At 41.1% G+C, this 26405-nt stretch overlaps 1 protein-coding gene across 2 annotated transcripts; it reads right to left on the bottom strand.

Annotated features, from left to right (window-relative positions):
• Positions 1-253: 253 nt before the first annotated feature.
• ccdc92 (coiled-coil domain containing 92) lies at positions 254-7565 on the bottom strand. 2 transcript variants are annotated; one of them, XM_038704626.1, is made up of 4 exons: positions 7485-7565; positions 4099-4270; positions 3452-3493; positions 254-2083 (listed from the first exon to the last, which is right to left on the bottom strand). In XM_038704626.1, the coding sequence occupies exons 2-4, from the start codon at positions 4232-4234 to the stop codon at positions 1275-1277; spliced, it is 987 nt and encodes a 328-aa protein (XP_038560554.1). In that variant the 5' UTR covers positions 4235-4270; positions 7485-7565; the 3' UTR covers positions 254-1274. The 2 variants fall into 2 exon arrangements, with proteins under 2 accessions (XP_038560554.1, XP_038560553.1); XM_038704625.1 differs by lacking the exon at positions 7485-7565 and adding an exon at positions 7122-7428.
• Positions 7566-26405: the final 18840 nt, after the last annotated feature.

Here is a 26405-nt window from a genome sequence, read left to right as displayed (position 1 = left end):
GTTACAGGGCACAGGGAGACAATGAATGGTTTTCTGAGTCTGAACATGATGTGCCTTTGCAATCACTTCACATCATGGGAGATTTTGAACAAAAAATGAGGGAGTATCTTTTGGAAGAATGGTGTTCATCTCTCCAGTACACTTCCAGAGGCTCAAATCAACGCCAGGACTGAAGTTTTTGTGGAGCCTAGTAATGGCCCAACACCTTACTAATTTGTCACGCATCTGTACAAACAGAAGCCACATAACCAAACCAAAAGAGCATTGCTTTATTGTTCTGATTTATACATATACTTCAAGGACAAGAGATATTAATGTGAAAAGCAGGTTATTAAGTGATTATAATTACCGTCATGTTGGTGGTGCAGTGGCTACCGTCATTATCTGAGGTGCTTTTGTGTTCTCTATTAAAACAATAAATTAAAAAATAATTCATTACAAATGTACAGCCTTTATAAAGTACAGTTAGTAATATCACAAAATCCTATTACAGCAGTGTTTTCAAAAATGCCCTTGTATCACAAATAACATCAATGGATATTGTTTAAGCCAAAACTTAATTTTCTCCCAGGCCTTCATTCTCTCTCTCTCTCTCTCTCTCTCTCTCTCTCGCACACAAATATACGCCCTGATCACCATCATTTCATACTGCATTTGCACATGTGCACCGCTGCTGTTTTTGCAGCAAATTCCAACTGCACACTATGCAGCTCACACCTATAGTAACGTTATTATACTGATATAGAAGAAGATGAAAGACATTTGGGGAGTATTAGTTTAATAATTTCAGTTCTACCCTATGCAGCTGCAGACATCGTATTATATAGTTTGTTGATATGTCCAGACTATTGTTGAGAAGATGGAGCAAACAGAGATATGTAAAGGTAACTATTAGCCATGACTACACAGCGTTGTGTATGGTTGAACCAGTAAAGCAGGCACTGATGCAGATATTTGGCTGAGACTTTGTTGTACGCACCACATGAGACAGAATGAAGTGAAAGTCTAAGCAAAAAGTCAACATGTGTATAATACAAGATCTCATTGGGTCTTAAATAAGAAACATTTTGGCATGCTTTATATTAGTCCTTTTCCAATGTATATTAAGAAAAACAAAAGTCTTTGTGGAATACCATGAACAAAATGATCTTTTTTTTTCATATTGCAGTGTTGCGTAGAAAGCAGGCTACACAGTGGGTCAGGCTTCTTCCGGCTCTTGCAGTGTAGTGTGTATACAGTAGATGTGCGTTTCTGTGCATGTTAGCATTGCAGTGTTAAACTGTCCTGTCTGCTCCGGTGCGCTTCCGCACAACCTTCTCCTCGTTGACCTGGTCCACTGCCAGTGTCTCCAGCTCTGCTTGCGGTGGGGCCAAGGGAGGGGTGCAATGTGGGATGCGGTGCGCCACACCCACATGAGCCCTGTACTGACGGTCCCGAGCGGGGCTGTGACGAGGGCTGGCCATGGCACCCAGGGGCCCGATAGGGGAGCGCTCGGAGGCAATAGGAGGGATAACGGCAGGCCGTTCTCGCACTACCTGTGGTTCAGGAGAGTCTCTCCCAGCCTGCAAGAAGGGTGTGGGGTCAGGCATGGCGTCTACAGTCTCCCGCAGAACCAGGCGTCTACCGTCCGGGCCGAGCCGATACACCTCTGTCAACTCTGGGTGAAGAGGCTGGGAGAGACTCTTCTTCATGCGGCGCCGTGGGGTTTCAGGCTGCCTGTCCTTGGCCGGGGGAGGCGTGGGTTTGTATGAGGTGACTGGGCTGACGTTGGGGCTGGCCTCAGATGAACTGCCGGCTAACAGCTTCTTCTTGGTGGCGTGAAGCTGTGAGGTAAGGTACGCAATAGTGCTTGCTCTCTGCTCCAACTCCCCGGACAAAACAGCCAGTTTGTGGCTCTTCATCTTGAGCTCCTCCAGGTACTTCTTCTCCCTCTCCTTTATGGTGTTTTCAAGGACAGAGATCATGGCGTTCTTCTGCTCAAGGTCCCTGAGCAGCTCTGTGTTCTCCTCCTCCTTCTTCTTCAGCTGGGCCTCCAGCTCCTCACACCTCCTTTGCAGCTCCTTGCATCGCACCTCACTGCTGTCTGCACACACAATAAAAAACAGTTAAAACAGCAGCACAGATGCACACGTCAGAGTAAAAAGCAATCATAAGCAGAGATAAATAATTGCACACCCAGAGACACATAAAAAATCTCCAGACTGAACCAAACATAAATGGAGACAATGACTGGACAGTCTGTGAGCTGACAGAGACAGGATGATCCTATGGAGACTCATCTGCAGTGGGCAGAGAGCGCCAGTCTCACATTACAGCTCTGGTAGACAGCAATGGAGCTGCTCTCCTCTGACCTTCTTTACTGCTGCCCCCACCCTGCCCTGCCCCACCCAGTTACAGCCTATGCAGTCATGTTTGTGCATGTGCAAAAACAGTGGAATAAAATAGATTTATATGTATTGTGTATATAAATGTGTATCCCAAAGTTTCCATGTCTAGTTTAAATTTACATGTACTAAACACAGTCTCCTATTAAACAACGGGATGGTTAGAAAGGTGACAGCATTGGTAAATGTTCACCCACAGCTGATGCACCCGAGTCTGGCTGGACTAAGCAGGTTGCAGGCTGTGCATTAGCGCTGCAACAGATAATCTCATTTCCTGCACTCCAATCTCTGAGATGTCCCACACTAACAACCACAACATGATAGTGCCTCTAACTGGAGGCCGTAATAGTATTGCTCCAATCTGGGACAGCCATGTTAAAAGACCTACAACATATTGTGATCCTGGTGAGATGCAACATGCCTCCTGCTCGCTCAGTGAAACACATCTGTGTTGTAGCCTGTAAATAAATTAAACTGTATGCAACCTCCCAGGGGCCTCTGACTGTACAGTGCTGTACTTCAAGCCAGCGGAGCTGGGTCTGAATCAGACCAGTGTTGTGGCTCCATGTCTCGGCCATGGTAACGCAGGGGGAGGGGCAGTTGGCAATGAGCAGTGGGAGCTATAATGAACAGTAGGGAGTCCCACAATGCAATGCTTCCTGGGTGGGACTTTGTTACCAGGAAACCGGCAGAGCCCTCTGCTCTCGGGCCTGTGCACTGACACGGATTTATAGCCTTGACTGCTGTAGAGTTTTTTCTGCTGCTGTGCACTTTCATAATTTAAATCACTGAAAAAATAAAACTGTACTCTGAGATGTTACTAAACATTACATGTAGTATCTGAGGCAAGTCAATCTAACAGCATATTTAACTTCTCTTGTGAGAATAGTACTTTAACTAACGTCATAGAACACTAATGCAAGCTAACACCATAGACAATCACAGCTGGGAATGTTGACAGCAATTTTATTCGGCAACAAATTAATATTGATGGTAACTAATGACACTAGACATTGAATGTCATTAGTAAAACTGCATGTGTACTAAACAGTACGATGGAGGCTTACCTGAGGGATCAGAGCTTCTCACTGTGAGCTCATATGTCAGGTCTGTGAAAAAAAGGAGAGGGTTACTTATATACTTGCGTCACATTAGGTTGCAAACAGGCAGCTATCAAACAGCATGCACCTCACACAGACTAACTAGCAGCAGTGCATGTTTCAGGGAAACATGTCAGTGCTTTCCATATGGTGGAGTATTCATTTAACAAGATAAGTGAGAGTCCCACGTTAGCCAAGGATACGGGAAGTCAGAGCCAAAACATGCAGCGTCTCCTGGGTTATATCCTGCCTTTGTGGAAGAGTATTCCACAAAGGCAGTATCTATTACTGGTGGTATGCTCAATAAAGGTTTTGCTGTGTTGCATTGCTACAGTGCAGGGTGTACTCACTAATGCTTGAGTGCATTTCCCATAAGTCATCATATTCTCTCTAAAAGGTTTAATAGTGGCACCACAGCATCTTGTTTGTATTTAGCTGCAAATATCCACTAGGGTGTCCAGCTGTCCCCGTTATGGAATCAAGGGTAATGGGATAATTATTTGACACGTAGGTTTGTTTTACTGTTTTCATCATGAGATACCCTCAAAGACGTTCTTTAATGTGCTGTTTTTACCCAGCTGAGAAGAGAGGTGGCTACTTGTGGCCGTGCTCACCTGTGCATTGCTGTTGTAATCTGCGGATCTCTGCATGTAGCCCCTTCAACGTGTTGGCATGGTCCTGCTGGAGGAAGAGCAGGTTTTTCTGTGCGCTGTGCAGCTGATTTTCCAGTGTAACATTTGCTGATGCCATGGCTGATTAGTTTCAGACACACACCAGCCTTGCAACCTCCAGACAGACAGAAGACAGAAAACAAGGACAGGCGGAGAAAAAAAGAGAGAGAAGGACAAGACGATAAACAAGAATCAACCCATCTGGCAAACAGGACGTTAATTCTCACCCTTTCACCCATAAACATCTGGGTTTTGGGATGTGCTCCAGCTTTGCTCTGTCTGCCAACTGGCCAAGACAATCCGGATAATACCATCAAATCCATTCGCAATGGAGGCCATTTGGCAACATACCGAGCAAGTGTAAAAATTGTAACCCTGTGTTTTGATAAAAAGAGCAGCGAACATGCTGAAGATGCACATATATTAATATGCATTAATAAGGCTAGGTCAATGCTATGGTGTGACTGTAGAAGAGAAAGGCTAAGCGACCATAAATAGACAAATAGGCTAATTAGAAAGCAATCACTGAAATGAAGCTAATGATTGAGAACCTGAGAGTGAGCAGAGTAGGGCCTTCAAATCTCAGACATCTGAAAGGAAACACTAATCTAATATGCACTAATCTAAAAGGCTACACTGTATATTGTAATTTAATTAGGGCATACAGTGGAAATACTCTTCCTCAGCACGGACGATAAGTAAAGAAAATAAATGTCAGTCCTTACATTGGATTTAATGTGGCAGCCTAAAAAAATTAGATCATGCATCTGGTACATATCCCGTAGCACTGCAAATCTCTTAATGCAATAAAATATTCTCTTTGACAAACAACAAAATCAAAGCTAAACACAATGGGGAGTGGCGTGAGGGCTTGCCTGTCTCAAACAGGACTCATCCTTCCCTGCCTTGCCCCACCTTCCTCCTCCCTCCCTTCATTGGATGTCCTTGTCTCCAGAGCCAAGCCAGAGAGAGAGAGAAACAATCATTCAGCCCCAACATCTCCACCCTCTGCCAGACAACTGTACTGGGCTGAGAGTTGAGAGCACATTGATCCCTGCGACAACCCTCCTGAGTGCAGAGAAAGCCTCTCCCTGCATACATAAGTGTACTTCAATAAAACATCCCAGAGCTTCTCACTCTTACATCATCAGCTCACTAACATGAATAATAAATCCCGTGACACCTCGCTGGCCACACTCCCCATTTCCAGCATTTGTCTGTGTGATTTTCTTTTCTTCATGGCTTACAGGGGAAAAGGAAACACATGTGATAACCAAAACACAGACTTATAATCACAAACAGAGCCAGTGGTGTGTCATAAAGGCTGAGGAGATAATCTATTATTGATGAGTAATGTGGAGTCCTTCTGGTAAACCCTGATCTGCAAGCATATCTTTCATCCCAGCTTTTTCCTAGAATAGCTTAGATAGCTTTCCATTTGGAAAGATATGACCTCAGCCAACTTCAAAGCACGGCTCATGCCATAGCATGGAGGTGACCGTGGTACAAAGGAGTACAGAACTTCAGTGAATTCAAGCGAGATAATAAAGTTTATTGCTCTTTGTTAAGAGACGATGTGGGGGTGAATGTAAATCTATCAGTAATTATGTTATGTTAGATGTTAGTGTGAAGTGTCTGTCCACTGTTGTTTTTTTCCCCTGATGCACAAACAAGCATTTCCCCATACAGAGAACATAAATAATCAATGAACTGCAGCACCATGAAACATTAGCTAGCAGCTACCACAACAAGAGCTTAGCTGGTCTTCCTCTTGTGAAGCTGTGTCTTTTCACACAGATGACCATACTTCATTTTAGGTTTTGACAATGTGGACTATTGTTATTTTTTATTTTTTTTTGTGATAATCAACCTACTCCTTGCACACACTTAAGATTTAGGAACCTTCAACATCTAATGGCTATCAACACTAAGAATAACAACAAAAAAGGCAAACAGATAAACAACTAAAGGTTTACCAGCATTAAACCACTGGCTACAGTTTAAACAGGACACACGCTACGTGTTAGGGACGTCTGATACTTTCCACGGCACTTTCAATTTCAGCACCTGCATTGCGGACAGCACCACCAACCCACGTTTCACATTAAACCTCTGCTGGTCCTGGGCAGTGGCTGCCAGAAGATCATTACTTCACACAGACGTTATTGTTAAGCTTTAGATATCATTCAGGACACGATCTTCTTTATCATTATCAAAGAAAACGGCAGTGGTCAGTCGTAAACCACACAACGACGGGTGCCTGTAAACGACTTCCAAACATTTCACTTTCCTTGTTGTTTTATGACCTGATGCACTGTAGGATGCCATCGCTGCATTTCGTAAGATCATCACAAAGGCTGCCCTTGCAGTTACTGTTATGTCCTGCTGCTGTCCAGGGAGGAGCTGTCCAGTTTCAGGAACCGCAAACAAGCTAGCCCCCCTGATACGTGCGATTCTCTACTGAGTGGAGGTAACGTCACACCAAACTCCATTTACAATACGCCACCTTGATAACAGCCTGCTATACACAAAAAGAAAATGTACCAATCTTAGAATATAAACAATGTTTTTGCCATTGGGGAGGTGTTCTGAAGAAATCGGCATACGCTGAATCCACCACACAGGGTTTGATTTTAATAAAAGTCCAGGGTTTAGCCACATTGGGCACATAACGCAGTTAGCAGCTGCCACCGTTCAATCTTTTTCATTTCTGATGAACAGTTCAGCCAAACCCGTTTTAAGGTTATAATGAAGTCAACCTGCTTGGGTTATATACCGAATTGGAAAACGCTAGTTAAAACACTAAATATAAGCTGTATTGCGTTTGCAGACAAAGACGTGAAAATTTCGGGAATATTAAAATGCCTTTGAATGAAACAGTCTCTCTTAACGTTACGCATGAGCCTTTACTTACGCTAGCCTAGCCGAACAGCTAACGAGGCTACATTATCTAGTGAACAGCTTACCTTATGGCTAAAAATACGCAGCTGTCGAGTATCTTGTAAAAGGGTGTAAATGGTCGTGGAGCAGGCAAGCCGCACCGGCTAAGACAGCTCTGTCTTGCGGGGCATGTCGGTGATGCTGTCCGGGGCTCGCCTTGGTCGGGTGAGAGGGGAGGGTGGCTCTGACAGTTTTTCTATCATCTCCCTGAGCTACTAGACAAAATAAAGCGATGCATCACGGGAAGCCAGAGGAAATTAGCTAAATATCTCGTCTAAATTCGTTCAATCACGGGTGTTTCTCCTCGTGTCATTCAACAATAGCGATTCTAATTACAACTTGAATTTAAAAAAAGCACATCACATGCCGCAAATACAGGTTTTACTCACCTTAAATGACTGTTGAGGGACGTGCTACAGTTTTATAGTCACCAGCGTCTTCACCATAGCAACAGTATATGTCACCTGTTCAACGCAGGTGCATTCATGCCACCTAGTGACCGCGCCGGATTATAACCATTACTGCAGTAAAACAGATGTCTGATCATTTCTGAACGCTTTAAACGCTGTGTTTTGGAGTCAGGTTTAATGTGCATCAATGTGCCAAACCGCCGTGGTGGAGTAAATAAATGAAAATAGATGAAAGCCGCTGGTCAGAGTACAGATGGTGGACAGCAGAGGGGAGTGTTGCCCTTCAGTGGCAGATTTGTGATACTACAACAGCATACTGTGATCACTAATTCACATGCTACTATTTCTTTTGAAAACCTCGCACAGGGAGTCATAATTAATTAATAATCTTCATAATATCCATGAATTTATGCATAAGCTATTATAAATGTCAAACTTTGTATTTTCTAGTGGTATCGTGTCATTTGAGATGATTGGAGAAAATTTATAATTGTTATCATCAAACAAGTAGACATTCAGCAACAAATGCAAACAATTTCTGTAACACAATAGCAGTACAATGTGCAGTTTGCCAATTAAGCCCTCTTGCCAACACATATGTTTGTGGGAATTGTTGTCATGTATTGGATTAGGGAGGTCATGTGTCTAGTAAAACAGGAAGTAACAGGAGAGATAGCAAGAAGGCAGGTGGTTGTAACAGTGGTGATTAAATTCAGGATGCACTGATCTAATTCAGTACTAAGATGGTTAAACAACAATTGGGTCTCTGTAATAAATATTATAAAGAGTATGGTCTAAACCTGCTCTATATGAAAGTGTCCTGAGATAACTCTGTTGTGATTTGGATCTATATAAATACAATTTTATTTAATTGGATGTTTGACTCCTTGGGCATTAGTTGTAGTGCTGCAGTGTGGGGTTACAAGAGTTACTACAGCTGTTTTTAACCATGCACATAGATATTATGTTAGATGCCAGACTGCAAACAACTGTTTGTATTGGTTTTCTCAGCTGTCAAATGTCAAAAAATCTATGTATCATGCAAAATGGTTTGACAAGTCACTGTCACAGAAGTGGCTGCAGTTAATGAATAAACCAGAGGGTAATAATCTAAAAGCCTTATCAAACAGAACCTTATGGCCAGCATATGTTGTCAGGATTACACTGTATTGTATGTTTGATGTTACTCCAGCAAGTGCAAGACTATTTATTTTTGCACAGTTTTGTGTGTGTGTGTGTGTGTGTGTGTGTGTGTGTGTGTGTGTGTGTGTGTGTGTGTGTGTGTGTGTGTGTGTGTGTGTGTGTGTGTGTGTAAGCGTCCTTTAGAGCTGTTTTCCTCAGCATCGTTTTGTTTTATTTATTGCATTATATGGATTGGACAATGAGTGACACATTAACAAAGTTTATTCTCTCGCCATAGTCTTTCTATACTCAAAGTATTCTAGTATCTGAATGGTCAGTGTATGTGTATGAGTATTACAGTATATGCATTTTGTTTGATTGGTTAAAATATTGTTATAATAAATTGTACTATTTACTGCTTCTCATGCCGTTTGCCAGAAGAATAATTTAAAACTTTATCTAATCTTAAGTGATATCAGCACACTTGACCTCTAGTCTGAGGTATGAATGGGAAACAGTAGCCTTTTCATACTGACCCATAATATCACTTTAAATTATTTCTGGCAAGAGAAATTCCTCTGTGACATAGCTACTGCGTAAAATGATACAAACCAAAAACAAAAGCATCATTTTTCATTCCCAACCTGAGAAATAGTCTCACTTAAAAAGAAAATATTTTGTGGAATAAAAGGAATTATTGTCCACCTCTAGAAATGTTATTCTTCAGAAGCAGCTTTTAATCTGTCCCTAGCTTTGGCATGTTTGTGATAGGGATTAAATTATTCTCATTTCTTTATTTTTAGTGTTTCTGGCACACTTCCCAGCTGCCTGCAGAAAGCAACCAGTTGAGAGGAAAAGGTAAGTTATCCTCGCCCCAGCAAAAGCGAGGTGAAAACTAATTCCCCAGCAGAGACCCCTACCTTTCCTTGTGATTTGTTTTACTTTCACACTGTTAGGGATCTCCATACATCATAACAGGTAGTAAAGTAGCTCAGTGAGAGAAATCAACCAAATAAAACAACCAGGATTGACTTTGGACTCCTCCTGTGACTCTAACCAGCTTACAGTCGTTGTTTTTTTGGCCTTTGCCTACGGCTGATCTGCTGCTGGGAAGGATCCAGCTGAGAAAAGTCCTTCATACAAGCTGACCAAAGCTTCTCTCAGGCTTCATAAATGTGTCTGTGATTTGTAGCCGAGTGCGTCTATAGATTGATATTCTGTTTTTTTATGAAGGAATTGAGGAAATACATTCTTTCAAACACAGCCATGCTCTTTAAAATGTTCCAAGTGATGCCATACAGACAGTGGCAAAGGTGCTGGACATCGGCCCAAAACATCATATGTTATACTGGAAAAGTAATAAGAGCGAACCATTAAGCTTTTCTTACAACTTCTGGGCATCAGTCACGCATCAGTGAGTGTCAAATAACTCATTTATTTCATTCTTTAATATGTCTCATTGGTATAGTTGCTGGACTGTGAACAGATAGTGCAGGTCCTTGTCTAATTCATGGAGTTACAAATGAAATCTAAGCATATGGCAGTCATTCTCAAATGGCACTGTTTTACTGCCCCTGCTCTGACATGCTGCCAATAGCAACACTTCTCAGGTTGTAATAGTTTTACAGTTATTATATTGAGGTTGGCAAGGCAAAATTCCTCTAAAACTCTGAAAACCTCATTTAATTTTCCAGGACTTTTTTTTTTATTTGTCTGTCCAAAGAAAGTCATAATCACTGGACTGTTGAACTGAATGTGTCATTTATGTGAAAAAGTCAAAGAAAGCCACTGACAGTTGTGATGGCATTAACTTATTTCAACTTTATGATAGTACATTTAATGCCGGGCCTACAGTCTCAGGATGTGAAATATGACTGGGCAACATTTTAACCTCAGCTGAATTTTGTTTTTAGATAATTTGCCAACAAGTCCTTAAAATCTGTAGACAGTACAAGCAGTGTGCACATGCTTGTGCTTGCTCATACTTACCATCATCACCCCTACAAGGGTACAGCCTTTCTCACAGGGCTGCTCATCATGTTTTAGCCAGATGTTGAGTCTATAACAGACATTTGAATCTTCTCTCTGTCAAATGGTAAATGGACCCAGAGACTTTTCTATTTTGATTTGCTATGCACTTGTGTGGCATGGAAAGTATTTGTCCTTTCAAGTCCTTACACAGTATCTACAGTATGAATACCAGAAGCACCTGGACTTTATACTGTATGGGACCACTTGGAAATAAAGGGAAATGTGAAATGAGCACTTAAAGCAAAGGTTTTTTCAACAGCAATCAGCCTCTCTGACACAGTTTGTACCTTCCAATTAATTCATGACAAATCTATGAGCTGACAAAACATAGGTGAACACAGAGAGGAAATTATAGCCAACATGTTACATAGGGCCCACATGGAAAGCCCTTCCATTGAATCGGTACGCTGTCACTGCCAAAATGTCTCTGCCTTTATTCTAGTAATGAGGGTGGACTGCAGGAAACCATGCTTTCTATGCAATTTTTTAAAAAGATTTTTTACAGTCCAGGGAGAGCAGTCCTCTCGGTGCCATTTAAAGTGACACTTTAATTACTAGTGGTTAATGGACCACTAACACCAAACTTTGAAGTGGCTGTAACTCAACGTGCCCGCACAGCCAGCCTCAGCAGGAAAAATGTGTGCCACGGTGTAATCCTTCCACACATACTGGTATAAGACACGCTGTGATAAGACACATAACTCAGTTGAAATGAGCTAATGAAATAAAAAACATGAGGGCTTGCAGGATAAATAAAAGGTAAGCAATCATGGGTATAATCTTTGAGTACATCTACAGGCTTTCTGAAAGGGCGTATAAGCCAACTAAAATAATAGCTTAGAGAATGCAGGGGAATTTCAAGTAACATGTGCATTAGTCAGATAACTCTAGTTTCATTTCAGAAGCTACAGATAAAAAATATCACTTTATGGTCTGGCCATGTGACAATGAAAAAAAAGAAGAATTTTCCTTATTTTTTGATTGATTTATGTCATTTAGGGACCATCTACCATATTGAACATCAATAAGACCATTGTATTGCACAATGACAGAGCAGCACTAATCAAAAAGTCATGCATGTCACTAAGAATCAGAAATATCAAAATCAAGGATATTTGTATAAATCACCTTAGAGACAATAGAGACAATTTCTAATTTGTCTATAATTAATATTCAGTATCACATTTATCATTTTACAACAAATAGGTCCATATTTTTATAGTGCAATTCTAGTCTTTCCGGCAACTCAAAGTGCTTTGCACAACATCACATTCACCCCATTCGCACACACTGATGAGCAATTTGAGGTTCAGCATCTTGTCCGAGGACACTTCGACATGCAGAGTGGGGAGACCAGGGATCGAATGACCGACCTTCTGATAAGTGGACAACCGCTCTAACCCCCTGAGCCACAGCCGCCCCAACACAGAGTTGTATAACAATATTAAGTTGGAATTATGGAATCTCATAGCCTGAGGGAAAAAGCTGCTCTGGAGTCTGGTGGTACAACAGATGATACTTCTCTATCTCTTGCCAGATGGCAGCAGGGTGAACAGGCTGTGTCTGGGTGGGTACTGTCTTTTAGGATCCTTTGGGCTCCGTGCAGGCACCTCACCTCACCGATATCACTAGATGGTATGATCACCCACTGTCCTCCTGTCCTGGGCCATGTACATCCCATGCCAGTTTGCAGTTTTTCCAGGTAGGATGCTTTCTTTGCTTCACTTTAAAAGTTAACAGGAATTTGGCACAGAAATATTGCTTTCTTGAGTTGTACATTATTATTAAGAAATACAGTCGTTTCTGAGTTTTCTTCACCAGCGTGTGAGATGACCATGTCAGGTTCTCTGTGATGCTAATTCCCAGGAACCTGAAACTGTTCACCTGTTCCACCTCACCTCCACTGATGGAGACAAGGGTGTGTGTTTTTCCTAATCTTTCCTAAAATCAACAATCAGCTCCTTGGTTTTGCTGATGTTGAGCATTAGGTGGTTCTCTGTGCACCACTCTGCAAGATTGGTGATTTCCTCTCGAGAAGTCTCACTATTGGTTGAAATCTGGCTGATGATGGTGGTGTCATCTGCAAACTCCACAACAGAGTTCTCTCCATATCAGGGATTGCAGTCAGTATAGTCCTATGCGCACCGCAGATGTTTTGGGCACAGGAATGATAGAGGCTGTCTTGAAGTAGCTGATTGACACATGTTTTTAGTACACGTCCAGGGATGTTATAAGGCCCAGCAGCTTTACTCATATTCACTCTCAGCAGGACTCTTCTTACATCTGCTGTGGATACTGACAGTGGCTGGAGGTGAAGTGGACTTGGCAGCTGACTCTTTGTTTAGGAGATCAAAGCGAGCATATAATATGTTAAGCTCATCTGGTAACATGGCCTCACACATTATATTTGTAGCCTGTGATGTTTTTGATCGCCTGCCACACATCTTTGGTGTTGCTAGTGTGAAGGTCTCTCTCCAGTCCACTTACTTGATGCCAACCTTAACTCTCACTCTGGCAGTGTTGTATGCTTCCTTATCACTTGACCAAAAGGCAGCTCTCACCTCTGTTGTTGTTTGCACCTGTCTTATTGTGTCTCACTAGCGTTCAATCATCCTGCCCTCTCTGTGGAATATAGTCTGCGTGTTTCCTCCTGTCTGTCGCAGTGTCTATGTTGGATATTTCTTGGCTTTACATTCTTGAGTTTGCCAGTCTCCCCTACCATTTGCTGCTGGATTATTTTCTGTTTGTGGATTTCTTCTCTGTGTTCTCTGGATATGTTTGGACTGCTCTCCTGTTTGGATCATTACCGGTCTCTTAAGCATCCTCGCCAGTGAGTTTTTCTGAATAAAAACTAAAAGCTGAGTCTGTTCTGCCTGTGTGTTCTGCACTTGGGTCCAAATCACTGTTTTTGCTGTCTATGCATTGCAAAGTAACACAGTTTCCCCTGGTGGGGATATAGACATGCTGTTGGAATTTAGGTAGAACAGTTCTGAAGTCTGTTTGCTTAAAATCACCAGCTACAATAAAAACAGCATCTGATTGTTTTACAGTTCCTGTTGAGCAGTTTTTGAATTTGCCTCTGGAGGAATGTAAAAGGCAGCAACAAAAACACTGGTGAATTCTCTGGGCAGATAATATAGTCAGCATCTTAATGTAACGGTAGCCAGCCAAGCTGTGCAGTGAGTAAACCTCATTTCCGAGGTCGCAAGTTCGAATCTGGACTGTGCTGTTCTACAAACCATTGTTAATGGTTACATTAACAACAAAAAATCCTCATCTGGTGAACATTGTCCATCTACTTTGATTATGTTTGAGCACTATCGATGTACACACTGAGTCCCTCATCTTGTGAATCTTGAGTACTCTGCCCGTCCAGAGCAATGGTTTGATCCAGGCTGTTATGGTACAGCCAGGGACGAGTTAAGCACCGACAAAACATAGCAAAATGTTTTTTAATGGAAAGGTGGTTCCCCGAACACCCTGTTGTGTATGCAAGCGTACTGCATTTCCCTGCCTTTTTAACACTGTTGTGTTTACAAACTTGTCGCTGCTGATAGGTAAGAAAACATACCTCGAAGCCCGTAACCGAATGTTGAGCAATGTTTCAAGGAAACAAGTTGTTCAATACAAACACGTTTCAAACTGTTGCAACACGTTTTGAGACTGAACTCGCCCCAGGTAATACATGTTTCAGTAATAAATTAAGAGAAAAATGTAGCAAAGTTTAAGGGAGCTAGTGCAGCTGTTTTTTCGTGCGTGATATACAACAGTATCATCAGAATATAGTTGCAGTTTTATCTCTCAACATGTTGTGGGAGGTCATTAACACACAGAATAAATATTAGGGGGACTAACACTGATCCTTGAGGTTTACACTCTGTACATATATGCCCTTTAGATTTAGAAATAAGAGCATGATTTACTGTATCATATGATTTTTGCACTTCTCCTTTACCATGCTTACATTTTATTTGCATTATGAGGTTTAAGGTATATAAGTATATAGAATACAAGCAAAAATTAACCTCTGTATAGCCTCAAGTATTATTCTGAAACTCGTGCTTCAGGCTAACTTGTGTGGCATGGTTATGTGCAAACCCTTTTGTGGTTTGTGGTGGATACTCTCCTCTTGGATTATCACACTTTAGTCAACTACCAGAGGAGAAGCAGACATGCCTTTCCTGGATTCGGAGCAGCCTAAAATTCTCCAGGCTCCTATTTCGACCACCTCAGCCATCCACTGTGCACGACCATAATCACTGCTCTGAGATACAGCTCAAAGAATCTTTGTTTTTCCATAGAAATAAGAGATTGGTTGTAGGTTTTTCCTTGTTTTCAAAAGAAGTAGTTCATCCTGGTGTCTAGTCACAATAAGGATGAGAATTTTGCTGACTTCTTCATTTCATGTGCTCATGTTTATCCTTCTTCTAACCACTGGTTTAGTATGTAAAGAAGGAATCTTTGGACACTGGATGTTCAAAAGCTGAGAGAACATGTCTCTGATTTAGAATCCATGGAACTTTACGCACCAGCAGTGCCAAATAATGCATGTGTAGACTACCTAACTTTCACGTAATGTAGCCCATGAAAAGGTTACAGAAGCTCTAAAACACTTGCTAGTGCTTGGTCAGTGCTTGAAATGTCATTGTGGTTGTGGCCTTGCAGAAAGGAATCTATCCATGAGATCTGTGTAATATGGCTGTGACTCCTGTGGAACGCAGTGTTATGCCTTTTGGAAGAGTAATGTCTTAAATCCTGCTGTGAGTATGCTGCTCAACTCTGGAATTTTGTAATTTTTTCATGCTGGGGATCTGTACAGTCGCAGTTCAATCATGTGAGTGATGGAAGCCTCCAAACCTGACCCTAACCCAAACTTAAAACACCCATCATTAAACTCTCCCACTTGCAGTACACAAGGTAGAAAAAGTCAAAATACTCACCAGGGACCTACTAAACTCATCACCAACACCTCAAGTTATTCGACATTTTGGGAAAAACGCTTTCTTGCAGAGAGTTAGCCTTAAGATAACTCACTGCTACAGTAGTTGTTGCCATGTAATTTTTGGAAGGATGAGAACAGTATTAATCTTCTCATGTAAGTGTAAAAGCAATTCAAAATTTTCACACTAGGCTTAGCTTCATGTTTAGTGTACAGACGTGAGAGTGGTCCACATTTCCAAAGAATTTCAACCTGTTCCTTTAATCTAGATGAACACAGATAGTGGTCAGGATGAGCCTTGTGGAATCTCCAAATCTGAAGCAAAATAAGATAATAGAATCCTAAAATTATGTTGCATTGACAGAAATGTTTGCCCTTACCCAACCAAGTTATGTTAGACTTCAGCTCCTCTTTCCAGAGTGTGGAGCTAGCAAGCATTGGGTACATGCTGAAGGATCAAATGCTGTAAATAAACACTGGCTGCTGTTGATACATCTCACATATGGATTTTAGTGCCTGTGTGATCTCCAAAGGCCTTGGGCCCGCTCCAGTCAAACTGGGCGACTCATCCTTTAGCACAGGACTCCAAATAAAATAGAGTTACCTAGCCAAGCAAAACCCACTACAGAGCTATTTTCCACCATCTGTGTGGCCAGACAAAATACAAGGAAACCATTTCAACCCTGAGGCCTTCCCAGATCAAGAAACACTAGATCATTCAGATTGACGAAAAGGCCCAATCAACACACTGTCAAGGCCCTTCCTAAAGTTGTCCACTTCCTCTGTGGGAGAAAGTAAAAAGCTTCACCTAACCCTGCGCCTCTCCCAGCAGGAGAGCTGCTTCTCAAACTCAACACACCCCACCCTGTCTGAGCAACCTTCCTGAACTGAAAACATTTAACCAGTGTCTTTTATTTCTTCCCACCATTTGAGTCGGACACATTTCACCAATTTTGACAACTTCCTGAGTTCCCACATTGGTTCAAGACCTTTCAAGTCATTTGCCAGATATTCTCCTTTACACTGGTGCTCTGTTCACCTGTTGCCAATGCATAGGTGTCATTTACACTGTGGACGCTGGGGACATGTCCCCAGCACATTTTGAAATGGCAGATGTTGTCCCTATCACTTTTTGAAAGCATTTGTTAAAATGTTCTGAAAAATAGTTAGCAGCAAGAAATGTTAACTAGCAAATGAAAATGCTTTGAGAAATGTTTATTATGGTTTCCCTTCATATAAAAAACAGACAATTCCACTATGAATTTGGGCCGAAATTGTCTCCAGAATGCAGGAATTTACGAGTTTACAAATCTTCTGTTACAAATCTTCCTGTGTTGTTCTCATGCATATCACATCTTTTGGCCAAAATGAATCATCACGCTCCTAATCTGAGCCCTTATGTCCCCACCACTTTTCAACACAAAGTGACGCCCTTGCGCCAATGTCTCCCAGAGTCTTCCAGCTGCTCTCTACCGCCCCGTTGTCTTTTTAAACTTCTGCACGTCTCTGCAGTGGCAGGGTCCTCAGGGCCTCACGGAGGAACTAGATGACTATCCTCTTTCAAAGAGTACTGAAGAGGACCTCAAAACACCCTAGCCCAGCTGCTTGGATTGAAACCCAACACCAGCTGGGCTCTGTGAAACCAGTCGGCACAGGAAAGCCACGGATTACGACCTCCACTGCCACACCATCTTCGTAACGCCACTGTCGTCCTTGGCTGCCAGTCCACCCTTCTACTCTGAGGAAAGGCTCCTCTGTCACAAAAGTCAAAACATTTCAAGATGGAATGAGATTCATCGCAGATGGAATAAACTGAATTATTGTAAGAGGTAAACACATTCAGTACACTTTTTTAAATTACACATAATGTTGTTGTTATTGTTCCATCCACATTCCTGGAGCTGCAGCATCTTTTTTCTTGTCTACCTTTAGATTATTGGGCTGTGACTAGCCACTCAAACCCAATACTTTGCTGATGATTCTTCCAGTGCATATTCTGCTGTTTAGTGGCAAATGTGATTGAGTTTCATTTCAGGAAATTCTTTCCATCCTGTATTTTCATTCAGACAGGGGCACAGCTCTGCCTTGAAACTCTTGACAGATCTGCTCCAGTGCCCCAGAGTGTGCAATGAAAAGAGTCTTTACCTGCCTCTCACATTTCCATAAATGACACCTTGCCAGAAACACTTCATATTTTTAACATTTTTTTTATATGACTCAAAAAAGTTAGTCAGAATGAGGTGTGTATCCATCTGCTGGATTGACAAAATGTCAGTCTTTGTGTGTCTAATACATAACCTTTGTCTTTTTTTAAAATTTGACTTTAAAGACTTTAATTAGTGTGAATGCTGATTCAGATGTCCTCAGACTTTCCCTTTCTCCCCATCACCTATCTGCCCCACTCATGTACACACCTGTTCCTTCTTCTCTCATCAGCCCTGCAGTTGCCTGACTTACTCCTCACCTGCAACTCATTCCCTCATCAGAAACCCACCATATATACCAGTTCACTTCCTTTGTTCCACTTACTTGTTCACACATAGCTGCTGTGTTGGTTTTTGCATTATAGTTTCTGTTTGTTGCTGCCTGTAAGCTACATCACCAAATAAATTGCTGAAGTCATCCTTCTGTAATTTGTTTTATTCTCCCGAGTTTATATTGAGGGCAGAGGATTTGTCTTCTTAAGAAATTCTCTCATTTCCACAGTTTTCACTGTTCATACATAATTTTGGAATTAAACATTTGGCTTGGTGAGCTCCCAAGTGACAAGGGTGTCAGGCAACTTCATCATCTCCGGTGCCAACTCAGAGCTGACGTTTCTGGAGGAAAGCAGAGAGGGCCAGTTTTTAAAATCGCTCTAATAGTCACTTTTATTATTTGTTTTACTTTATCCACACAATATCTACATTTTCAGAAGTGCTTTCTGGTGCTGTCAGTGAGGTCATTCCACCGATACCTCTTGTTCATACCTTTTGTCTTCTCTGAGAACTTTTACAGTGCTCTGTCACCAAGACCAAGATACAGGTGATGTTGATTAGCTGATTAAACATCAAAGCAGTTTGCTCCTCTGTTCTGATTGGTGGATTGATGTTGAGCTATCTTGACAGTTGCTACCTGCCCTTTCTAATTGTTAATATATTTAATCAGAAATACTTTTTTGATCCCTGAGGGGAAATTCTTTTGTCACAGTTATCAAGGCATAAGGAAAAGAAATAATAGATGGTAGGTTGATAAAGAAATATAAATATAAGAGTGTAAATATAAAGGAGAGTGGGTGTGTACAATATTTACATTACTAAAAAATTGTTATGGTGAACAGTACTAGTGAATTAATAGCAGCAGAGAATATTGCACATCATTATTAAACAGATAATACAGTCCAGTTTGATAACTGCCAGATAAGCACATCCACTTGTGTGGATTTTCAGGACATGGTGTTGTGTTATGAGTTGGCCACTTTTCTGTCTTATTCACCATAATGTCTTGCCTCTCTGTCGAAAAAGGAATGTGGTTGTCGTGATTCGGGAGGTTATTGTATTGAAATTGCCCGAAAAAGTCTGCATCATTTCAGCACTGTGGACACCCCCTGCACTCAGCTGTTTGTGGTGACATTTCAGGATTTTGATAATGACTTTTGTACTTTGCAGATACAAAAGTCTAGGTGACAGTTCGACTGTAAAATCCATCACATGATGGACTTTAGACTGCAGCGTCCAGGCGCACTCAACACAGCTGCTGATAATGCTAATGCTAATATTTTTACCTACCTCTATCATACTGACACATTAATAAATTACTCACAAAATTGTTGAGGAGGAACAATATTTCACGCCTGTATGTAATAATACGGGAAGTGACATAAATTTGAACTGAACAAACACACAGTTTTGGTATCTTTGTGGGGACTTTTGTGAGGATTTGAAGTGTTTTTTACAAGTGAAAACCATTGGCAATATTATAATAGCTTCCAGCTTTTCTGGCAGTGTATTTCGGCTCTCAGCTTCTTTAGGTAAAGCAGTTTGTTATACATTTCTGCATTTCCATTCGATACTTTGGCCTACATAGTTGAGTTACAAAGTCTTTTTTTGTTCCAAAGTTTTCAGCAATTCAGTTCATCTGTCTAATATAAATACAAAGCATTTATTCTTTCAGTCAACTCATGTCAACTTCCAGCTCATACATTGTTACTGGTACATTGGTTTAGCTTCCAGCTTTTCAAGGAATGTATTTCAGCTTTAAGCATTATTAGGTAGCGCAGATCAGCTTCCAGGTTGTTAAGCAGTGCAATGAAATGGATTTAAGCTTTAAGACGTTAATGTTTTTGCAAATTAATTTCAGCTTTCAGAATTCACATGCATTATCTGCAGGAAATGTTCAATATATATTTATTTATTTATTTTCCTGGAGCAATATCACTGATAAATCACCTTGACATCTTTGACATTTTTGTTTTCACTCCTGGAGGAGAAGAGCTCTTTAATGAATTGAGTGCTTGGCAGCGTTCAGTCACAGGCACTTTGATAACAGCAACATCAAATGACACAGTGTTCTGTGTTCTGACTTGCACGACTTCAACACACCCTGCAGTAATGTAATAAATGCTATGCAAGAATTTACCTGGGTGATATTGATGCAGAAGAATCATACTGAATAGTGTCAAAGAGTTCAATAAAGTCAGGCTAACACATGGTGCAAGGACAACAGCATATACCATATGGTGTGAAGCAGTAGTGTGAGACAAAACATGGACTATACGGTACATTTTGCTCCACTAAAGTCTAAAACTGTGATCATCTGTGACCTAAAGTCTATGTGTGTGTGTGTGTGTGTGTGTGTGTGATGAAGGACATTATACTGATGCAGGTGACATGCATGAAATAAATTAGACTAACTTGATGGAGGGAAAAATTGGAATTGGGACTGTGTAAACTAAGCTGCTGTCTGCGCTGTCGACTCACTGCTGAGAGAGCAGCTGGTGAGCCGTCAAGGTGAAGTGAACAGGGCAGAAACAACAACATACTGCCATCACAGCTTCTGCCCCCCCAAATGGTAATTACTTTGTAAAGTTAGATTTTTTTTTTTTGTACATTTATGACATTTGTCATATCGTATTTATTTCAGTAGGCTAACAAGAGGGGCCTTTTGTGCATGGTGCAACTGAAGAATTTGCTTAGCTCCTGTAGATCAAAATGCTATATGTCCGAGACCCCTCTATATCATTCCAGAGGAAGGGAGTGCTTGCAATAATTTGTTAAGGAAATTGTTCAACATTTTGAGAAATTCAATTGATTACTTTCTGGTCAAGATTTAGATCAGGTAACATTCATGTTTGTCCAGTAAGTAGCTTAAGGCTTAGCTTAGCGTGTCTTTCAAGTTCACTATATTTACTATTATATCCTGTATCTCTAATTCGTATAGAATTTGTAAAAAGAACAATTTGATGTTTTATGGAGGGTTATGGGCCAGACTCTTTTTATTGGCCGTGACCAGGAAGTTCCTGGAGTCCCCGGTTGTTGCCTGGCACATAACCCTCCATAAAATGACAATGTCATCTTTGGTCTCCTATTTGTATAGATTAAACAAACACAAGAAAACAAGAAAATTAATGAGCTTTAGAGGTGCTGGATTATGTTGCCTTTGGAACGAGCCAGCCTTGCTGTTTCCCCCCGGTTCAAGTCTTTATGCTAAATCGAGCTAGCCAGCTGCTAGCTGTAGATTCACATTTACAGCTGTAGCAAAAGTGGTATCAATTGTCTCTCTTCACTCTTGGCAAGAAGAAAATAGGAATAATTCCCAGGATGTCTAATTATTCATTTATTATTATTATTCATTATTCAAGATTTTTTGGCAAACAATTGTCAAAAATAAATGTGGCAAATATTGGCACAAAATGTTTGCATTCAGCAGTTTTCAGATCAAAAATATTAGTTTCAACTTTCAAAAGTATGCGAGTTGTAGGTGAGACAGACAGGGAGAATGCGAGCACAGATGAGATGCAGCACTCAGGGTAAAAGAGGTGTGTTTTTGCACATTCCTGGAAGCCACAGCTCCTGTTGGCAGGTTGTCCTCTGTGCCTGCTAGCTCTCCTAGCTCCACGTGTTTATGTCTTGGGTTTCTCTCCTTCTCCCTCCCTCTCCAAATATTTTCTAATGCCACTGAAGAATGTTCCAGTGTTGTTGAAGTAGTGGAGCGGTCATATCTAATGAGCAGGATTGTTGTTGTTTTGTTTTTTTTCTTTCAGCTGATACATTCTGAAGAGGCCTCCCTCCTCTGCTAATCCCACTGACAACAACCAAATGTTTGAATGTGACACACACACTGCACACAACTGTAAGGCTGCACAGTAGCATAAATGTATATGCCAGGATTTATTTCTACAACTCACTAAGAAATATTTGCTTCTGGGTTAACTTGAATGACTTCTTTGTTGAGTTGAAGAATGTTGGCTAAAAATAAAGCTGTGGTGTAATGGAGTGTTTCTGTGGCCCCATTGGTTCTCCTGCCGGTGGGCTCAGAGTGGGTCTGCAGGGCCTCTGTCTTTCTAATTCAGCCCACATATATTGCTGCGTTTTCCATACATAAATAAATAGAAACCACAAAGTCTGGCCACGACATTACAGGGAAGGTGTAAACAACTGGGACCAAACCTTGCAGAGCTCTGGGGTGCCTAAAATCACCATTAGGCTTCCAGTCACCAGCGGAGACTTCAGGGATAACAAAAGCACACTGCTTTATTAGATCAGTCACAGTCGTCAGTCATCAGTGAGAGTAGAGAGAGACAGGAAAGGCAGGAGAAAGACAGGCAGGATGGATACGGACCCAGGCTGCTGCGGTAAGGACTCCTTGGTACATGTGCTACCTACCAGGTGAGCATCTACCAGGGTGCCCAGTGACAGATATGACAAATAAATAAATAAAATAAACAAAGTTGTTAATTAATATGATTTGAAACATCCACGTACTCCTTATCTGTTTTTGATGTGTGTGGAACTGTTGGTTTGTCTTTTAGCTGTGGCACATAAGTGCTTTTAAAACGTTAACACAAGGCTTCAGGGACTGATCTGAGATACTCAGAACAATTACAATACTGGTTTCTAATCTCTAATCTTCTAGTCATTGCAGGATGTAGGCCTTAGTTACATTGTAATATCTCAGGAAAATGGATAAACATATGCTGAAATTTAATTTATAACATTCTTTAAAAGTAATCTAATAAAAATAGCTTCTAAATGCAATAAGCATTGTTAAGTTGTACTTTTCCATATGCAAGTAGTACTAGATATCAAATTTTTTGAAATATGGTGGATTTCTAGAGTCTCTGGAGCCTATGTAATAGGTTTAATATGAAAAACTCTACAGATATATTCTCTTCAGACACTTTATCCTTTCTCACAGTAAATCTGCCTCCTCTGACCCACCAGGGGCGGAGAGGACACATCTGCTGCAGCCGTGCAGACGCACTGCTGATGATTACTGCAGGTAAACTAGCTTCAGCAGCCAACAGGGACAACAGTATTTCCCCAGTGTACACACTACACACATTTTCGATAAACAAGGCATAAATGTTTCAACGGGACACCATATTTAAGATTTGTGGAGGTACACAAACTGTGAATTTGAGAGTGATGTGATTTGTGTGCACAGCTGGCACTTTCAGTATATTTACATCTATGTATTTGGCAAATTTCTCATTGCAGTGAACAGATCTAGGATTGAAGGGTGCCTGCTCTGGACTGTTTCAGGTGTCGCCAACCTCCCTGAGTGGAATATTTACCTTTCACTCTAAAACTGGGGAAAGGGAAGCCAATATCTAACACCAAACTATGCATTCAGCAGCTGTTTGCTCAGGTGAACAAACCCTATTGAGGCTTTTTTCCTGCTTATTTAGGGTTTTACCGATAACATTATAGAACTACCATTCTTTAAAAGCTGTGATTCAGAGTTGACAACTCCTACAAAATAGACCCTGCAATGAAAATCCCGCTTGCCATGTGCTGCTGATGAGCATGCATGCAAAGTGGACTCTATTTAATTGTGCACCCTATGTATCATTCGTTGATGCAACATAATGATCTGTATTTTTTAAATTAAAGCTCAATCAACTAGCAGTTATAAACCATTTTAATGAACCACTTTACAGGAGTTTCTATTTACAAGTTTCCCTCAGTGAGAAGAAATGTCCAGACTCGTCTATACATCCAAAGACTGGCAACCCCACCCCCCACAGAAATAAAGGCATGTTTTATGGGAACAAGGATATTCAACACGCAAGTTTTCAGGGACATTTTCTACTAAACATGAGCTACACAGGAAAGTACAAATGAGCAACAAAACAGCTGTTAAAGTTTACAGGCCTGCAGCAATTTATTCATACATTAAAAGTGCAAAACTATGGACAAGCTGTTTACTTGAGGTCATACGTGACAGCCTGTTCTGTGAGAATAAAACAGACTTAGCGTAGAGACATAGGACAGCCACCTTTTTATTCTTGAGATCACAAACTTTCAGACAATGTGAGTAAACTTGTAAAAACATTTACACACTGAGGTAAAGTTGTTAAATTCCCAACAAACTAGTGACAATCAAGACACTGGCACACAGTCTTAGACTTACCAAGGAGTGATTTATGTTTCCTCGGCTAAGGAAACAGACAAAGACTTTTGTCCTTAATTCATAGACGTGCTTGTTTTGCCAAAGAAAAATAATGTCCACATTGAGATTACTGAATTTAAAACCTGTCTGTGCTACCAGCAGGTCAAAGCATTTCTTTATCTATTTATCTATGATTTATTTATGCATGATCCCTGCAAGATGAAGTCCACTGACTTTGGTGAATCCCCGTCGTTTCCTCTTATGCCTCCATGAAGTTGACACTTGTGGTTTATGGCTCTAGAACTATAGGATGGATTGCCATGTACTGACATTTGTGTGCCCCTTATGATAAGGTGTAATAACTTTTTATCCGGTACTAAATTCAGTTAAAAAATGAAATTTGTCCGATACTTTGACTGCAGGAATTTGAAAGTGACATTACCACCAGCCTCACAGAGCTGCTAGTATGACTGTAGACACTTGGAGGGAAAATCTTTTTTTAAATGTGGACTTTTCTTCAAAGCAAGTTAGTACGTACTTGTTTCTTTTTAGTAAAGTTGAATATTTAATTTGTTGTAATAATTAGTTTTCATCCACTCTTTCTCTTGCTAGTACACATTAGAAGTGAATTAGCAGTAAGCTTTATTTTCTCCTGTTAGCTGTAAAAGAAGACTCCTACTCTGAAAAATGTTTTGCATCTGTAAATGCAGAGACCTCTGGCATAAAATAACACCCTGCTCCTTCCAGACAAGCCTAAACATACACTCACAAAACCACAAAGGCTTTGGCATTGGGTTGTTTGCATTCATCTGAGTTGTTGGATTGCTGAGTCACAGAAAGCTATAGGCTCTAAACTATACAGAGCTGAAGCTGAGAACATGAACTGTTGAATGCAAATAAGGCTGTAAAATATAATTCCTCTGCGGGCGTGGCTTTATTGCAGGAGAGAGTCCTTTTTCTGAGTCAGACAAGCAAGACAGCAGACTGCACCAAACTCAACACCAACAAATTATAAAATGTATACGCTTTACTCATATAGCAGTTATACAATGTCAACTATTTCATAATCAGCCAATATTATGGCATCAATCTTTGTGTAATTTGCACCCATGGCTAAGGCACAAAAGACAGAAACCCTTAGTTACAGAGCATTTTTAGTACACAAAAAGTGGTTTAAATTCAAGTTTGGAAGGTGACGCCGCTGCAGCTCTCTTCTGTTTTCCCTCAATCTGTATGTTTGTACAGGTGCACACGTGATGTATGTGTAGCAGCCGCTGTGTGACTGAGCACTGACCCACTTCCACCATTTGACACGCTGGTACTGTCCCGAACAGAGAGACCGTGAGGCCGAGTAACAAACAGCCCTCTGTCACTAGGAAGAAGCCATACTTTTAGTTTAAATGGCCCTCAACTCGCTTTGGGCTTTTTGAATAACTGAATATCAGAATTATTTGTAGACTTCTGAAGTCACTGTTCCACATGCATACAGTATGTGTATATATGCACGTCCATATCATTATGGGTCAGGAGGTAGAGCCTGTTTATGGGAAGATCGGCGGTTTAATCCACGGCTTCTCCAGGCTGCATGTCAAAGTGTCCTTTGGCAAGATACTGAACCCCAATTGACTGCGTTTGAGCACTGTGTGTGAATGTGATGTAGTATAAAAGTGCTTCGAGTGGTCGAAAGGCATTAGACCTACCATTTGAAATGTGCACACGTCAGAAAGGCCTGTAGTGTAAGCGCCCTATTGCAATACCGCTATTATGAATAACACCTTGGCTCTGCTGCAGACCCACCAACACCTTTAACTAAGCATTCAGCAGCAAGAAGTTTGTCAAAACACAGCCAGAGTAATGGGTGGCAGAAACAATTGACATGGCAACCATCAGGCTCAGGGGGCCTGAAAAGGAGAGTAGGGCGCATAGTCTGGCAGGAGCATAATTAAACCTGAACTTTGGGGTTAGCTTACATTACCTCTCGTGCCAATTCAAGCATATTAAAAGCTGGAGTGTCAACAGGCGAGCGTGTCCCCATGTGGTCCCCTTGCTGACTGCCATTCTTCAGAGCGGCGCTCCCCTGCCATGTCTCTTTGCTGTTCCACGCTTGACTGTTGTGATTGGAGTTAACCACAATCAAGGAGGCTTTTTGAAACAACATTATCATTCACGTATTATAATGTCAACACTGCAAGTAGGACAGAGATGTGGATTTTGAT

This window comes from Micropterus salmoides, unplaced genomic scaffold (assembly GCF_014851395.1).
Source record: "Micropterus salmoides isolate LMB-PRFRI ecotype aquatic unplaced genomic scaffold, ASM1485139v1 Ms_hic_scaffold_7, whole genome shotgun sequence".
Lineage (NCBI taxonomy): Eukaryota > Metazoa > Chordata > Actinopteri > Centrarchiformes > Centrarchidae > Micropterus > Micropterus salmoides.
Note: the sequence above shows the minus strand (reverse complement) of the source record. Positions and strands in the feature narration are given on the sequence as shown.

Bases quoted from the DNA above. Each gene is read 5' to 3' on its own strand.
- ccdc92 (XM_038704626.1), bottom strand. From the start codon at position 4,234: ATGGCATCAGCAAATGTTACACTGGAAAATCAGCTGCACAGCGCACAG. The intron at 3,494-4,098 runs GTGAGCACGGCC...TTTTTTTCACAG, and splicing joins ATTACAACAGCAATGCACAG to ACCTGACATATGAGCTCACA. The intron at 2,084-3,451 runs GTAAGCCTCCAT...TTGTGTGTGCAG, and splicing joins GAGAAGCTCTGATCCCTCAG to ACAGCAGTGAGGTGCGATGC.